This window comes from Falco punctatus (assembly GCF_963210335.1).
Source record: "Falco punctatus genome assembly, chromosome: 12".
NCBI classification, from domain to species: domain Eukaryota; kingdom Metazoa; phylum Chordata; class Aves; order Falconiformes; family Falconidae; genus Falco; species Falco punctatus.
Genome location: NC_137592.1, coordinates 24532137 through 24545428, shown reverse-complemented (window position 1 = coordinate 24545428; position 13292 = coordinate 24532137). Strand labels below are relative to the sequence as shown.

The 13292-nt window shown below is 38.3% G+C and overlaps 1 protein-coding gene across 1 annotated transcript in view; it reads left to right on the top strand.

Annotated features, from left to right (window-relative positions):
• Positions 1-13292, top strand: part of USH2A (usherin) — a 397508-nt gene that overhangs the window by 297965 nt on the left and 86251 nt on the right. The window contains exons 48-49 of the mRNA XM_080408501.1: positions 7014-7182; positions 10202-10423. Of these exons, the coding sequence (XP_080264627.1) occupies positions 7014-7182; positions 10202-10423 (391 nt within the window). The remainder of the gene's footprint in view (positions 1-7013; positions 7183-10201; positions 10424-13292) is intronic.

The following is a 13292-nucleotide window of genomic DNA, read 5'->3' as shown; positions in this document are numbered from 1 at the left end:
GGAATCATTCCTCAAAGCCTCATGGCAAATAGTGGTTATTAACATGATTTGCTGGGTTTTTTTCTCCTCTCTTAAATTCTTCCTTGGCTAAATGCTTAATGACCAGATTCAGCAGTACAGAAAATCTATTTAGATTCAGCTACAAGTGGGTGGCTGTTACATGACAATGATGAGCAGCTCTGAGTAGGATCCATTGTGATTTGTCAGATGTATTTTTAAATTATGGCTATTTTCAGGTTAATCTTCATATGAGTTCCTGTTTAGGAGTAGAATCAATAGCATAGCGGGAGTCTGTAATGGTTTTTATTGACAAATGAGATAGAAAACTCTTAGTTTGAAAGTAAGATTTAATGTAATGAAATAGTGTCCCTATTTGTCAAAGGCATCATCACATGTTCCATGACTAAAGCAAACAATATGTATTCACAAGTTTCCCTGTCAGACAAGACAGTAATTAAGGGAGTGAGTTATTTGAGGGGTTCAAACCAAAATATAAATTATTCCAGCCAACACAGCTTTAGCTTTTGAGTTCCCTTGAATGCAATACTATGCTAAACATATGTTTTCCTGAAATCTTGCAAATTAATTATGGGCAGTCCTTTGTATTAAAAGGTAGATGTACTTATTTCAGGGGTTTGGCATGGTAGACTTTTTAATAGATCTTGGCATGTGTATGGGTTAAATTTATATTATATTAATTTCATAAGTTTTCGCCTCCATTATTATTTTTCCAGCCTTTGTGCATTTATGGTAACTTTGAGCTTGGAGACTGTCCATTTCCTTTTATAGCTTCCTGACTTTGTAATTTTTTCTAATTAATTTTACATTATTTTTTTATAATAGTCTCTCTGTATTCTCGGAGATTGCGGTTAGGAGTGGGTGCTATTTGATAAGTAATGGATATAGAATAAATGACTGGAAGGTCCACAGGAAACTGAAGCACTCATACATAAAATGACATGGGAGTAATTTTTGTGGGTGAATTGATTAAAATTCCCCTCCCAATGCTTTGCTTGGTTTGCTGTGTGTATCCACACTAGACATCCAAAATGTCTGTAAGAGATATCTACAGAGCCCCTGGCGCATCCACGTTTCTCTTAGTCTGCGACAGGGACAGCGTAAGACACTTTTCTATATTTTTTTTCTAGAATTTTCTAGATTTCACTGGCAGTCTATGCCAGCTATAACGCTGAAACATTATGCTAGTGTATGTGGTCCTCTGATCTGTCAGTCTGCTGGACAGCAGCAAAGGACAGCAACACTGGCCAGCATACACTTTTTCTGAAAAACAAGCCTGTTGTCACAGTGCCAGCTGCTGTTCGCCATACATTAATTGTACAGCCAAACGTGAAGAGGTGCCACTGAGAATTAAATACAGAGCAGCTTAAGTAATGTTCAGATCCAGTATAATAAACAAGTTTTTTTTCTTCATTTGTTGACAGACTGGTCAGTAAAGCAGGCAGATTGTATATATGTAGTTCTGATAGACAAATAGGTTGTGGAGTTCTCGCTTTTGCTCAGGTCATTTATTGCACCTTGTATACAAGACATAATGGGTCTAATTTCCCTCTTGCACTTTTGTTGAATTCAGGAGTATAAATTGAGAGGAAAATGATGTCATTTATACAAAAATAATTTGAAGATAAGTCTTGGGTTATTCATTAATATTTCCCTATGGATTTATGGGCTACATTTGGCATCATTGGCTTGCTATTGTAAGGCACTGCAGAAAGAGAGGGATGTGTTATGATTTCTTATCTGCATAAGAGATCACCCAAATATAATACACTCCATCCATAGGAACCAAAGTGTTTCAGTAATAGGAATACAAAAATGTGTTTTTAGGGGGCAGCAGAGCAGGATGCAGTGATGCCAGATAACTTTGGCTGAGCGGGGTCCAGCCAAGGCAGCGCAGTTATAGCAGAACGGCAGCGCTGAGTAGCCTGGCGCAGGGTTGCATTGGTACGTGCGCGCTGCGCTTGGGATCCGGGGTAGCAGCTCTGCACAGCACTGTGCTGTGTAAATAAACCAGCTTGCTCAGAGCTGTCTTGGTAATCTCTAAAAGAGCAAATGACCTTTTCACTACAAGGGGCGTGTACATGCACATTCATGGGCTCATGTAGGCCTGATATTAAGCCTAATGTAAACCAAACAAGATTCTTGCTATCCTAAATAATCAGATCCTTACTTATTTCTAGTTGTTATCTGGTTTTCTGCTTTGATGTTAGAAATCTTTGTTGTTTTAACCAAAGCCAACACAGTGCTGTGCCTGGTATCCTTGCCCTGGTGTTTGTAATTAGACTTGGATGGATTTATAATTCTAGAGTGCAGAAAGAATTTAGAAAGGTTTTTTGTGTATAGTTTTGCATAGAAAGCTGAGAATGCACTCTCATGATGCATTTTGTCAGCTGCCAGGAGGGTCCTTATGTCCTGCGTACCTTTTACAGTAACAGAGCTGTGCTGCTTGGGTGTTTCCAAGCTGCCAAAACTGACAGTCTTTTCCTAGCTGTTTTCAGTAAGGTGTGAGCCATAACTCTGCCTATATTTGAAATCTCAAAACAGACATCAGCTCACAGAGCACATATCACAAGTTCTCAGGCATGTACTTCACTTAACAAGGGAACATGCCCTAGCTTCGCCCACCAGGAAGCACAATCTCAGTGCTGATGGGGAAGGCATTCCTGTATTATGGATGCTACCAAACTGTCCTTCTGTTGTTACTGGCATCCTGAGGTGAACACTGAAAATAATGAAACAGGTACAGTAAATGTGTAATTAACATAGCGACATAAAGGCTAATAATTTCTGTACACAATGGATCATGAGTATGAACAGCTAAAAGGGTCCTGACTGAAGGTGTTAATACAGCTTCAGCACTTTTTATTTTCAGTAGCAACAAGCTGTATAAATCTGCAGTTAATGAACTAATCAAATATAACTCTGACATTACTAGGAAATACAGGCTTACCCCTTTACTCATTGTAATTAACATGTGCCATTTGTTAAAAACACCAGCAGGACTCTTCTTTTTAAGGACAGGAGGAGCAAAACGGTGGCTTGATAGCTAGCCTCAAAGGCATATTTTCAGGAGTGAAAACTAACACATCTTGACACTGGTGAAGGATATTCCATCAATATTTATGTAAAATCTACTATTAATGCTAGCAATATTGTGCAAATTCTTTTCAAGTACTTTCAGGCTTAGAGAACCTTTAAAAAGATAACACATCGTGTATAGTATGTGTTGTAACACACCTGAAAGACAGGAACTGAAACTCATCTTAGTAAGATAATATATAGTGATTTGTAAGAGAATAACAATAATTTCTGCTACGGGTTTTAGATCTAAGGCTATACCAATTACCAAAAGAGAACAGCAGTTTGAGAAAAGAAATGGGTGAGTAAGTATACTTGGCAAAAAAAGGTATCTATATAGATTCAAAGATAATTTGAGTAAAAAAGAATGAGCCTTGCTAATTTAAAATATTCCCTCTCACATGAGAACATGATGGGTCAATCATTACTCTGGTGTTTGCTCCACAGGCAGAAATTTTTAATGAACTCCTGTAGCTAATAGGAATTCCTTAGAGTGTTTTGTGAATTGCTATTTCACAAAGTGGCTCTGGCAGGAAGCGTTTGACAAGAAGGATAAACATGGCTGCCTAGCACATCTGTTTATTTGAGCAAATCAGTCCTAGCTCAACTGGCATGTGTCCATAAGGCCAGATAATATCCTTCAGCAAAGTCTTCAGCAAGCAGAGGGATCAAGGATGACACAACTTTAATTAAAAGAGAGTTGCATAGAGAAGTTTGGAGTATTTTTTAAAGTTTTGAAAATATTGTGTAATCCTGCCTGCCAGGTATGATGTCTGGTTACTCTGTGCTAGTGTCGCGGCTGACCAGGCATTTCCCAGGTATCACAATAAGCCTTTCTTCACACCCAGCCCTTCCCAATCTCTGTGCTCCTGGACCAAGCCTCTCTGTGGGCTTGGATGGAAGGATAACTACAGGATTGATTTGTGAGTCTACCAATATTTTTAAGGGCTCCCATGACAGCTAAGGATGAACGTCTTGTATCATCTCCGTACGCAGTAAGGATCTTCTGGTCAGCCCTCTGTATGAGGGTGAGCTCTCCGACCTGCCTAAAACATTGGTGTCACTGCATCTGATCGCTCTGAGGCTTCTACTTGCATGTACATAGTAACAACATCCAGTTGGGGCTGTCACTTTTAGATCTAAGAGGATGAGATAATAATAACCTTTTGCCACTATAACTTTCAATCCATCTGCTTTTCTTCTTTGTCTATGACATAATTTTAGCATTACTTGAATGCATTTTATTTTATGGGTTGATAATGCGGAATCTTTGGGCTGCATATCAATGCAAATAGAAACGAACTATCTTTAGAGGACTGCCAAAAAAGTGTTATTTAACAATTTACAGCTGACTGCAGAGGATTTTATGGCACTACATAATAATAGCACCAACTATATCAATCAGTAATGCCATATGAGGGGTTGAATGTGCTTTAGAGCTGACTGGACCACATTTTGGAAACCGCCTATAGGGTATTGAGAAATACTGAGGATCCTAAATAATTTTTAACAAGGAAAAGTAGCTGCTGAAACCATTGTAACATAGCTGAGTGTTCAGCTGAGAATTTTTTGAGGGAATTCAGGAGGAAAAGGGGAGACACCAGTGACAACGTCCCAAGCAGAATGCTTTAGAGTTGGTACTAACAAGGCCCTCCCAGTGTCTGTGTGACATACGTGGAGCAGCTGCTTCTGCTGCAGTTTCACCAGAGAAGGGGCATTTCTTCAAACTGGAAACATTGCACAGAAAGTGAAATGGCTGCTCAAGCATTTGAGCCTGGACGATGCCAAAGGTGTGCAGCTTTCTGTATCTGGAAGATGGTAAGACTGTGTTCAGGTGAAATTTGGGTGGTGTGCATCAACAAAAAGGAGGAAACGGTATAGGGATGACAAATGAAATCCATGAAAAGAAGATGACAAATTGGGCTAGACACATCACAGAGGAGGACACAAGAGGCACAAAAAAAGGGACCAGGAATGTGCAAGGAATATGTATTTGGCCTCCTTTCATGCAGTCTGGTACAGCGTTTACTGGCTCTGGGTGTCTCAGGCTCAGGATGCAGTAAAAAGTGCGGGACAGAGGCCATTTTTTACAGGTGTCAAGAATTGTTGCTAAATATGATCTATTCTGAGAACAGTGGCAGAACAGTACTCAATTCGGTGTTTTTAAGAATGCTTTTAAATGACTTGGAAATACAGAGAGACCAGCTAATCTTCTAGGTTGCTTTGAAGCCAATTGTATTTGAAGAAAAACAGCCTGGAGTGCATGCCAGTCATAAAAAAATATCCAAAAGATAGGAAGCAGAGAAGAGGTGTAAAGCAGAGTTTTATTTGACATCTTAACTAATGATCTGGAAGAAAGAACAGTAGGTTAATTAAATTCATAGATTGGATTCTATTACCAGTGACAAGGTGGACAGCAAAATAATATAATAGGACCTACAGAGACTCAAAATTCCTGAAGAGAAAATGACAAAATTCAACTATGCTGGTAGTCTAAAACAGATGCTGAATAAGAAAGTGTACTGGAAAAACAGAAACCTGTGTGACAATTCAAAGCATATAAGGTCATAAAACCTTAAAATATAATAAGGAAACAAGAACATGTTAACCTCATGTTAATTTTTGGTTACGCATGGTTTATGTATTGCAGATTGTAACTTCAGAACCTAACCTAATACTCCCAAGGATGATTGAGTAAAAACAATTTGAAAGTGAACAAAACAAAGCATCATCTTTCTGAAATCAAAAATAATTTGTTTATGACTTAAGAAGAGTAATAATATTTTTATGTATGTATATATTTGTGTAAAAAATTTTATATACAGATGTAATACAAATTACATGTTCTGAGCCTTTTAATACCCATTTTTAAAAAAATTTCTGTTAGCTAGTAATTAAAGTACCTAGGTAAACAAAAGAACCTTCTAGAGGAACACTTTCTTTCTTTGCTGTTAAGATAACCTGATATAGAATGTTGTTAAAGTCAGGGGTGGAAGTGGTCCATGTCAAAGGAAAACAAAGGAGCAGCTTTGCCCTGAGATGTGTGCTGTACTGCCAACGGCGTTTTCTGTCTGGCTGTAAGAGGCATCCTTCTGGCTAATACCAGCTGCACTGACTCTATGTTCTGAGCTTACAATTTTTACAGTGATTCTACTGACTGTTCTATATGATTTGTTGTGTATACAGTGTGCCACTCCATCGACACAGGAGTAAGTGTATAAATAATTATTTGATTGTTCAAGCGTATAATTTTCTCGACAGCACCTAGAAAGAAGTCCACAGTAGAAAGGCCTTTTCAAAATTCATTTCCGTGTAAATTTTATTTTGAAAAAAACCTCCTTATATAAATACTATTCTCTTGAGATCACAATGTCTGAAGAACTGTGGTCATAAATATGTGATCATGTGCTATAAGAAGAAAATTCCACTTATTTTTATGTGAAGGAAAACCCAAGAGCTCATATTGGGAAATACTGGGGTTTAGTTTTAAGGGTTTCAGATGACATGTTTCATCATAAATGAATAAATAAATAAATAAGAATTTGGGAGAAAAGAAAAGGACAAGGTGATGGTAGATTATATCTACGTATTGCAATCTACTCCACATTGAGAGATTCAAAGAGCCTGCAAAGGATATGAAGATTATTCATATTAATGGACTATTTTATTAAGGTGCAGTATGGTCAAAGGCCACAAAATAGCAGCATTCTGTCAGATACACAGTAGTTTATTGAAGTCTGATAATGCTGGAGGGCAAACGATTTTAGCCAAGTTACATTTTATTTGACTGCAGTCATATTAGTATCCATGCTAGGATGTGCTGTACACATTTTCGTATACGTTGTTTTGCCAGAGAACACATTATGTTCTGTTTAACAGATATTGCCTTACTGATTTTTTTTTTTAACTACTCCTAGGTATGTTGTAATGGGATTCTGCACGACAATAAACCTGGCTTCCAATGCTGCGAGGACAAGTACATTCCATTTATTCTTAATTCACCAGGTGTTTGCTGTGGTGGTCAGATACATGCTGTGCAACCAAAACATCAGTGCTGTGGTGGTTATTACACTAGGGTATTAGTAGGTAAGAGACATCTCCTTTCCACTGCTTCAAAGAAACAAACCAACCAAGTTTATATAGCTGTTAAACCAAGGAGAATGGAAACATAGCAATAAACGAGGGATTTATCAAGATTTCTAGGTGTCGTCAAGGCTTCTGTTCAGTGGCACAAACAATGAGAATTGCACCGACTTTGTCTTCTAAACACAGTTCTGTGTTTATACAAGAAAGGCTTAATTGATGAAACCTGATGATTGGGTCATTTCCCAGAGAACTAATTTATGCCAAACTATACTTAATTGCAGTAAGTGCTGCATAATGGGGAGGGCAGTTCTGCTTAATAGGAACACCATCAGGAAATTTAGTGGTGTGGTTTAGTTCTCTGCTTGACTTGACCCCATGTGATTTTTCCCTAGCCATGTCTTTTGTGGAACAATTGTTAGCAATTGGGGGTGGATTTTATGGATTACGTCACTTTTACTTGTTTCTCCATTGTCTACTTTTTGTTTCTACCAAAGTTAGAGATCAAAGTACACATCTCACGTATATTATGTTTGCTGGAAATTTATCCTTTTCTTAAGGATGATCATACTCTAATTCTCAGAACTGCTTGGGAAGTTTGCCAAAACTGTGCTTCTGTCTATTGTCCAGAGTTTGGTTTTCCAGGTTGTTGGTGGGTTTTTGACAGGGAGAGGGGAGGAAAAGGGGGAGGAGAGCCCTTTCAGGGGGCAGCGTTCAGAGCATATATCTCTTTGTAGGCAATTGTCAGGTCAGGAGCTAAAATGCTTCCATTACTCATGAGCTGGCACACATTCCCTAGGCTCAGAAATGCTTGAATTTTTGCCAACACATTCAGCATATCCCAAGTTCTGATCCTTTGAAAAGTAATTCATATATCACAATGTTAGAATGCTTTCCATGATGTCATCAGAAAAATGCTATCACATGGAAGGACCAGAGAAGAGTATTTTGCTGGCCTCATTAATCTTAATGTGCTGAAATGGAGAGATTATACTGTGACCTCTGTCCCCATCCAGTGGTCTATGTTAACTAGCTTAATGTTGTTTACATCAAGGAAGAAAAGCACAGTGGAATAAAATCTTATGTCTGAAAGTAGTTCTTGTTCAGTCAGCAGTCCATAAGCATGAAACGGTAAATGTTTGAACATGTTTTTAAACATTTTTCTTTCAAAGTATACTTGCTGCATTCTCTTTTCCCGTACTCTAAAGGGCAGCAACATGAACAATGTTGGTCACTTTTTTCTTTTTTATTTTTATAAATATGCTAATAACCTCAAGCTAAATGTTAATGTGGGTCACTCTTTGATAAGGATAACAATTAACTGGTAAGACTGCTTGGTTGTTTTCAGAGAGAGAACGTTTTTGAGCCCAGCTTGGAATGGATCCCATTTTGAGAGGTTAATGAGAAGGTTACTGATCCTTTGTGTCTTATGTCTAATAGTTTTTTTAAAAAAACCCAGTTTTATTTCCAATAGATGTAAGCTACATTCTGTGGTTTAATACTTTCTCTGTGTAGCAACTAAATTAGATCCCGAGGAATGCAGGAAAATATGATGAAGTATCTAAACAGGTTATATCTATTATACTCTAAAAATTTGTTCTCATCTTTTTCTGTTTATTATTGACTTTATTTGATAAAGTTATTTATACAGGAAACACTCTAAGCATACATATTTCCCAGATGTTGTTTGGCCAGCTTGATAGCTCTAGATGTACTGAAGCACACTGGGCTGAAGGCATGAAGATTACAAATTAGGAAGGCAGGAATCGGTTACCGAAACAGTAGTGCACAAAGAATTGGAAACATCCATCCCAGAACTAAGATGGGAGGAGAAATTCTTAAAGCAGAGTGAAACAAATAATGCTACTACCACCCAGGCACCTCTTTGGCAAGGAATGTAGGGGGGAAAGGAAAACAGTGTTCTCCCTCATCTGTTACTATCTCATTACATGTTTATTTCTGACAAAAACTGTGTTGGGTTTAGGGCTCTTTGTCTGTAATTCTCAATTTTTCAGAGGAAAAGTACTTGAGACATTAATTGCAAGGAGAAAAATGAGTTTTAAAAATCAAAACACGTTTCTTTTATTAAAAATCAGGAATCCAAATACTTTAATCACCTCTATTACCCGTCTTCAATATCAGAAAAAACCCTGCTCCTCCCAAATGACATTTGAGCCACAGAAAACATTACAGCACGGAAAGATAATACAAAAGTGTTCCTTTCAAAACACTGGACCAGATCAAGTGCAGACACTAATGAATGAAAATTATTGCCATATACCATAATTTTTATATCTTATATAGCAGTATCTACTCCTTTCACAGCACAGTTTAGCCCAGCCCAGCCCACCACCATAGCGTCTGGCTCATGGGCAGTCTTATCTTTAGGCCTTTTCTTGCAAAAAGTGGTGCTTTTGCTTAAGTAGCAGCCAAACCCACTGATTGTGATTTATTGTGTGGTATTTAATTTTTAAAGTGACTTTAATCCTTAAATTCTTTGGGAGATGAAGTCCTGAGTGACACTGGAAAACTCTTCAACCAATGTGAATTAGTCCTTCAAAACAAGTCTAGAATTATTTTGGAGGAGACATGGAAATTTTTTGCTGAGAATAAGTAGGCTGACTTCTGTTAATCATAGCAAGAACGAACTCTCTTTACTGTGTAGCTGCTTCTACTTAAAGGTTTTCAGCTCTATAATTATTACATTTACAGAAATAATTTTGGTTGCTTTTCTCAGTTTGTCTGTGCCACGCTTGCATTTTGATATCTTACAGAATCTTGGCCCTGAATTCATAAATGCATGTGTGTTTAATTATTACAAATGAACATACTTTTATAGCATTCTAAAGTACCAAGTGATTCCATGCTTGCAGGTGGAACGTTTTGTATGTGAAGCTGCTAGTGTGTGTGAACCCAGACTGGTTGCTAGCAGATCATAGAGTCATTTAGGTTGGAAAAGACCTTTAAGATCATCAAGAGCTAAAAATGCATGAAATCTTTAATTGTATTCTTAAATTGACAGGAGAAGTATGTTGCCCTAACAAAGAGCAAAACAGAGTTTCAGTTGGAATTGGCGACTCTTGCTGCCAGGGAATTCCTTTCTCCACATCAGGCGATCAAATCTGCTGTGGTGGATCCCTCCACGACAGTTTCAATCAGCAGTGCTGTGGTGGAGAAGTCATAAGCGCAGACTTAATCTGTTGTGGTGATGAAGAAGAAGGGACTGCACACAGACCTCTCACAGGTAAAGGATAAGTTTTCAAAAAAAAGTCTTCATCTTTTTAAATCTCATGGGATACTAACCATTTGGCAGCGACCCATTCAGCTTTAAGGTGTGTATGCCAATTTGTTAAAATGATGTTGCACTTTACTCACCTGTTCTGATAGACTGCAGAATGGTGAGCTTTCAATAACCCTTCTTTTTACCTTTGCCCCAAAGCTGCGGGGATAGAAGATAACAGAAAATTCAAAAGGAGTGCATGATCTTTTATTATACCAGTCAGGAAACAGGATCGCTCCCCTTTCAATGAGTAGAGCGGAGTTTAGACTTGGCCATGCATGGGGTTAGTCACCTAGAAATTGAAGATTATGCTGCTGTCTGCTTGGTGGTCTACGTCCTTCACTTGTGCATCTACACAGGGGTAAACCTGCTGCAGTTTAAAATTAACAAAACTCAATCCCCAGCACTAGTCACTTGTTCATCTGGCGTATCCCATCGATCCCTTGCACCCCATAGGAAATTACTCCACCACTCAGAGGTACAACCGGAACCCTACTTCCTCGTAAAGCATTCTGTGACTAGCTGGTGGCAGAGATTGGAGGTGTTATTACAAACCCTATTCAGGTATTTTCATGTGTCTTTTCTTTCCACAGTTATTAGACAAATTATATACCATCAGCCTTAGGCTTTCCCAGCCTCACAAAAAGCCTTCAGAAACAATTGCAGTCTCAAAGGGGAGCCTGGTTTCAAAACACAGAAATAACGAAGGTTTAGTACCCAGTTCTGCTTGGTGTACAGAGATGAGTGATGCAGTGCTTTCACCATATGTGTGCCAGTTTTGAGCCTCTAGTTGTGCAACTAAGGATATATAAGTTAATATATAACTCAGAATGCAGACCTGAAGGCTGAACTCCTCCTTCCCAACAAAATGAGCTCTATCTTCAGTTTATTTTTCGTATTCACTGGATCCCTCAGCCACTGTGGTACTAGGAGTACCCTATGTCTGCGCTGACTGTCAGGAAGGGCTAAGCAGAAGAGACATTGCAACGCTTTCTGTGGTTTCTGTGCTGTCCTGCCCTTCCAGTGGTGAGTCATAGCGTGTATGCTGTGAACAGCACCGCTTGCAGGATTTTAGCTCCCCCTCACCGTGATCACTAATTGTGCCTGATCTACAGCATCTATGCAGGGCTCACAACACCAGCTCTGAAAAAGGCCCTCTTGCATAGCCGTGCATTGTGTGGCTCCTACAAGACGGGGCTGGCTCATAAAACATCTCTTTATGTACTTTATTACTTAAACTCTTTTATTTGCCTGCAGGAGCCCTTTAACAAAATCACATTGAATTGACTTTCTCACACCAAATCAAATCTCCCTGGTCCCAGTTCAGTTGTCTTTGTCAATATGTATTTTATAAATGGAGTGAATTAACAGATGCTGTTGGAACAGAACTGCTGGGGTAGCGTTTATGTTTTTACTACTCTCTCTGGGCAGATGAGTTGTGTAGGAGTGTAATACAGGTATCTTGGGATGAAAGTTATGTTCTTCATTTCAGTATATATGTATTCTTAACAGTTTTTTTCCTTAAATATATATATTTAAAAAACCTTTATACCCATCTTTTTAAAATGTGTTTAGCCTATAGCGCTCTATCATTTACACCATTTTTCTTGAGAATGGGTCTGAATGACATTTTTTTGGCTATTAAAAAAGAAAACAGTGGCTTTTTCATCACTCACAGGTTTTCTGTGAGGACTTTATGCTGCAAGCCAGCATACAGCTGAACACAAATACAGGTTTGAAAGATGAATTAGCACCATAGTTGAAAAGAGAATCATATTCTTTTGCATTAAGCATAGAATAGATTGTGGTTTCTTATCATATCATATACATCATGCTCAATAGGTTTTTGCTTAATTTCTTAGAGTAATTCAGCCTTGCTAAATAATGAAAATGCACAAGCCAGGCACAAGAATCTACCTGTTCCCTATCCCTATTATTATGATTCTAATGGAAAAAATGCTCTCACATAAAAACATAATTTACTTATCATTGGCAAATGGAGACATAGAATTTTGCAAGAATATGGTAATTGGAAAGCTGATCTCATTGTCTGGAAGGGGAAGAGGTAACATGAGTGGCTTTATGCAAAAGCTGAAATGCTTCTGAAGCTCTGTTTTGTAGTCAGCAATGAATGCTATGGTTTAAAGATGTGACAACAATTTAAAGCTTTTGTTTGGGAGTTTTAGTTCCTTGAAAAAAATCAGACAAGAAAAACATGACAACGAAAAGTGCAGGTGTTGTGCACAGCCTTACTGTTGCATGACCAGTTTGTAAGCAGCGTGCTTCTGCAGAATCTAGACCCAGGTTCACACTGAATATTGGTTTAAGGGGATGAATCATAGAACCTTTTAATTTGCCATTCTATACCTTTTTCGGAGAGTCCGTCCTACAAAAAGAGCCTGTTTTGTCCATCTCACATTAATCTTTTTGTTACTGTTGGTTTTGCTTAATTTCTATTTTCTTTGGTTTTATTTTTCACCCCGTGTTGGCCTTATTTAGTGGGGTGACCATAGAGACATCTACTGGCAAAGCCTGGCAGTGATGCCATTGCACACACGCGTCCTGAGCCCCACTGCTGCAGTGTGATTATCCAAAGTTGACTATTTCTGGCTATAGAGGATAATGTCAGCTAAAACCACTCTTGGATTTTGTCTTTTGAAAAAACAAACCAAACCAAACAACCAAACAAACAAAAAAAAGCAGAAATAAAGAAAGAAAAAACCAAAAGCTAGTAAAATGCCACTATACTGACTTCCCAGACTCATGAAAGATGATGCTTTGTACTGTTGTGGTTCCTGATCTGTAATAGTAGCAATACCCACATGTAAGCCAA